This window comes from Schistocerca nitens, chromosome 7 (assembly GCF_023898315.1).
Source record: "Schistocerca nitens isolate TAMUIC-IGC-003100 chromosome 7, iqSchNite1.1, whole genome shotgun sequence".
In the NCBI taxonomy this organism is placed as follows: Eukaryota; Metazoa; Arthropoda; class Insecta; order Orthoptera; family Acrididae; genus Schistocerca; species Schistocerca nitens.
The window spans coordinates 459,204,775-459,208,841 of NC_064620.1; the positions used below are offsets into that span (position 1 = coordinate 459,204,775).

Consider the following 4,067-nt stretch of genomic DNA (forward strand, 5'->3'; position numbering starts at 1 on the left):
CTCATACTGCTATGGCGGGTGTGGGCTTCATGTTTATTTTGGCTACAATAATGCATTCACTGTGCTGTTCATAGTAACTTATGCACATTCCTATTTTTTTGCTCATTATTAAACCTACTCATTCATTACTCCTACTTGATTTTGTATTTATATCCCTATATTCACCTGTCCAGAAGTCCTGTTCCTCCTGCCACCGAACATCACTAATTCCCACAATGTCTAACTTTAACCTATCCACTTCCCTTTTTCTGTTTTCTAACCTACCTGCCTGATTAAGGGATCTGACATTACACGCTCTGATCTATAGAACGCCTGTTTTATTTCTCCTGATGAAACGTCCTCCTGCATAGTCCCTGCCCGGAGATCCGAATGGGAGACTATTCTTCGTCCAGAATATTTTACTCAATAGAAAGTCATCATAATTTAACCATACAGTTGAGCTGCATGCCCTCAGCAAAAATTATGGCTGTAGTTTTCCTTTGCTTTCAGTCGTTCGCAGTACCAGCACAGCAAGGCCATTTTGGTTGATGTTACAAGGAGAAATCAGTTAATCATCCAGATTGCTGCCCCTGCAACTACAGAAAAGGCTGCTGCCCCTCTTCAGGAACCACACGCCTATCTGGCCTCTCGACAGATGCCCCTCTGTTGTGTAACTCTTGTTCGGAACCACATCAACATTTTTTTAAATTAATTTCCCAGTTTGTCGTAGGGTCCAAAACAATTCGCGCACCTCACCGATTGAGGTAAAAAAGTAGTTATTCACCATGAACATCTCATTCAAGAGACAACTTTTGGTCAATCGATAATTACAACCACTGAACACACTGTTCATAAGCCACTGAACACACTGTTCATAAGCTAATCACTTTTTGCTAAAATTTATATAAAAACTTTCTGAAAACTGTCGACTGTTACCGTCGGTTATGCAGAGTTCAAAATTTCTGTTCAATGAAGTCGGTTTAAAAATGAGAAACACTATGCCAATCAGACAGCCACATTAGCGGCGATCTCCTGTCTACTTGCTACAATTTGTCTCCGCAGATCTGATTTGGGCATACATATTTCAGCAATTTACCTCCAATCTGGAGATTTCGTAAAGTTCATAATTGTGCAGATTCTGCAAGATTTCAAATTCCGTTGGCCATGCTGCATCAAGCGCGCACTACATCCCAGTTTAAGTTGGTGACACTGCGCCATACAAAACAAAACAGCATGAGTGCTGGTGTTTTGCTTGGTGGAAAGGAGGAACAGCTGATGAATTCGTGTGTGTTCAAATTGTGCTGTAGTGTTGCGACAGTGTTTTTGCCTCCGTCGTAGTGCAAAAGTAAAGTGGTATCGGGTAAGATGGCACATGCAAGGTCCTTGCCACAAAGCAAGGAAGCGTTGCTAAAATCGTACACGACAAGGCTGAGGGATGATGTTAAGTCTATGCTGGAAAATTTTGATGGTAATTAACGTCATAGTTTTCTTCGCGTTGTAGATGGTATTGTACGGACATGAACTGATGATTATTTTGCTTTGATGCTTGCAGAAATAATCAGATTGTCGAAGGCGGAGAGTGATACGCAGCTGTCGAAGATGACACAGAGCGAACAAGACACATTTGAAATGCATGTTCGTGCTGCTAATATTGTGAGTTTACAGTTATTACGTCCGATACCTCGAGATATCAGCACATACGCTGTAATTATATTACATTTTGTTGGTTTCATTTTAGGTTCGCGCAGGTGAATCTTTGATGAAGTTGGTGTCTGATATCAAACAGTATTTAATATTAAACGATTTTCCCTCGGTTAATGAGGCCATCACACAAAACTCGAAGCTATTCCGAACGAAGCAAGCAGAATGTGATCAGAAACTAATGAGTCTTAGAGATGACATGGCTGCGGATTTGTATGATCTGGAAGAGGAGTATTACTCGTCAATTTATAAGTGACTGGACACCATCTTGTGAGTGTTGTAATTGTACTGGAGCGTTTTAGATGTTCGAGAAACGTTATTTTTCCACCCATTTAACATTGAAGTACCTGTGAATTATCTGTGATGAGATAATACTTGTATATGGACGCATGAAGTGTTTTGTTTTAATTGTGACTGATCATACAATCAGGCTCAAGTATTGCCACAAGTCTTGTGGCAACTTTTTGTTCAACTGCAAACCATAAAATGGGTATGAGTTAGCCAAAGTGTTCTTTATTATTCGTATTTGATCAACAAATTTACTGTTGAGTGTGGAAAAGTGTTACTTTGTGTAATGTATTGCCCTAAAATTTGATTAAGAGATCACCTTCATTGAGCAAACATTTTGCATTGTGCATAACCTACTGCCACAGTCTACAGTTTTCTGATTGCTATCTTGGAGACATGTATTTTTTATATAAATATTAACCAAGAATGACAAACTTATGAATGATGTGTTCAGTGGTTGTAATTATCCAGCGAACAAAATATGTTTATTGAATGGGATGTTCTTGAAGTAATGATAACGCAGCTTGTATTTGCATTGCCTGCATGATTAATAGTTTACTGTATAAATGGTAGAAATATCAATATTTCTTCTTAAAGAATCCAACATGTAAGCTACTCTTCTTTTCTTCACACTGTGTTCCATATTGAGTTACTATGTAGCCTACCATTCACAAACTTTCTCTTGTAGCAAAAAGGTTCCATCACTTAAAAAAAATCTTGATGTGAACGAAGTATCTAACATCTACACACGCTATTCATATTTCTTATTTCTTGGGTCCCACAGAGAAAGGAAGAGGGCGTAGGGGGACAAGAGGAGGAGGAAAGAATGACTAAATAAGCATTAAAAACATCAGTGTAAGTTGAAATCCCCCCCCCCTCCCAAAAAAAAAATCTTCACAAATCATGAGTAAATGGAAATAAGTGTAATAAACTAGTTGCATTATTTTTAATATGGTTGTACAAGTAATTGCCCATATTTTAAATGTGGGTGAAGAGAGACTTCAGTAATGTCAGGGTGTGGATTTTCCAGTTAAAGTTGCAGCATCTGTGTAGTCTCAAAATAACAGCATCAACTTCTTGTGCTTCTTTATTTGAATGGAGTATTGTAATAGCTTGTGGGGTTTTGACAGATGCACTAAATTGGAGGTAACTGAACGTATCAGTACCAGATCTGGCCTTAATCCTGTAAGATGATGATGATGATGATTATGTGGTGTATGACATAAAACGTATCCAAATAGAAAGAGAACAGAACACTGACAATATTCATTTTGGGTCTTATTAATGTTAGAAATGTGGGGTGCAGTGAAACTGATCTGTAGCATAGCGAAAAGTCTAGGTTAGCTTGGGAGGAGACAGGTTTCTTCGAAGTTGCCAATGATGTGTGTCTACTGAACCATGTCAAAATTTATAATCAATTAGTCTCCAACCATCTGTTGATGTAGCTGCCTTTTCAGTAAGAGCACACAAATTGTATCATTTGAAAAAGAGAAGAATTTCCATCTTCCAACAGTGTAACACATTCGTCAGGAGGATGTTCTACTCCCACCCCAAACCTCTCCACGTTTGTTGCTCACTGCAAAAAGTGAGAGGAAGTACAAAATGAATAGGCCTACTTTATTAAGAATGTCGTAAATGCCATACCAGGAAACTGGTTCTAAGTGCCAACAAAAAAGTTTTTACAAGTTGATTGTAGTGAAGGAGAAAACAACAACCAGCCACTGGTAATAATGTGGTTTATTTACACAAATAGTACCATTACCGGTTCCATACACAGTTTCATCTTCAGACACATGTTCACATTTATATTATACACAGCCATCAGAAGATGAACCTGTCAGCTCGAAACCAGTAAGAGTGCTATTTGTGTTAATAAACAGCAATATTAGGAGTCTTGGGTTGCAGTTTTCTTCTTTTCAAGAGCCAACATGTATTTTGTACAAAGCCACGATACCAAAAACGTGTTTTCCACGAGAAGTAAGAAGAAAATTTGTACTCAAAGTTAAATTAATACTGAGATACAAAGTTTTATTTGCTGTAATAAAAGTACAGAAATACATCATTAGGTTTTTAATTAGTAGAACTGTAGTCTACAAAAA

The 4,067-nt window shown here is 37.9% G+C and overlaps 1 protein-coding gene across 1 annotated transcript; it reads left to right on the forward strand.

The window, feature by feature from the left end:
- The first annotated feature begins 1,203 nt into the window (after positions 1–1,203).
- LOC126194949 (mediator of RNA polymerase II transcription subunit 22) lies at positions 1,204–2,406 on the forward strand. The gene is made up of 3 exons (XM_049933336.1): positions 1,204–1,447; positions 1,532–1,632; positions 1,718–2,406. The coding sequence occupies exons 1-3, from the start codon at positions 1,345–1,347 to the stop codon at positions 1,934–1,936; spliced, it is 423 nt and encodes a 140-aa protein (XP_049789293.1). The 5' UTR covers positions 1,204–1,344; the 3' UTR covers positions 1,937–2,406.
- The last annotated feature ends 1,661 nt before the right edge of the window (positions 2,407–4,067 follow it).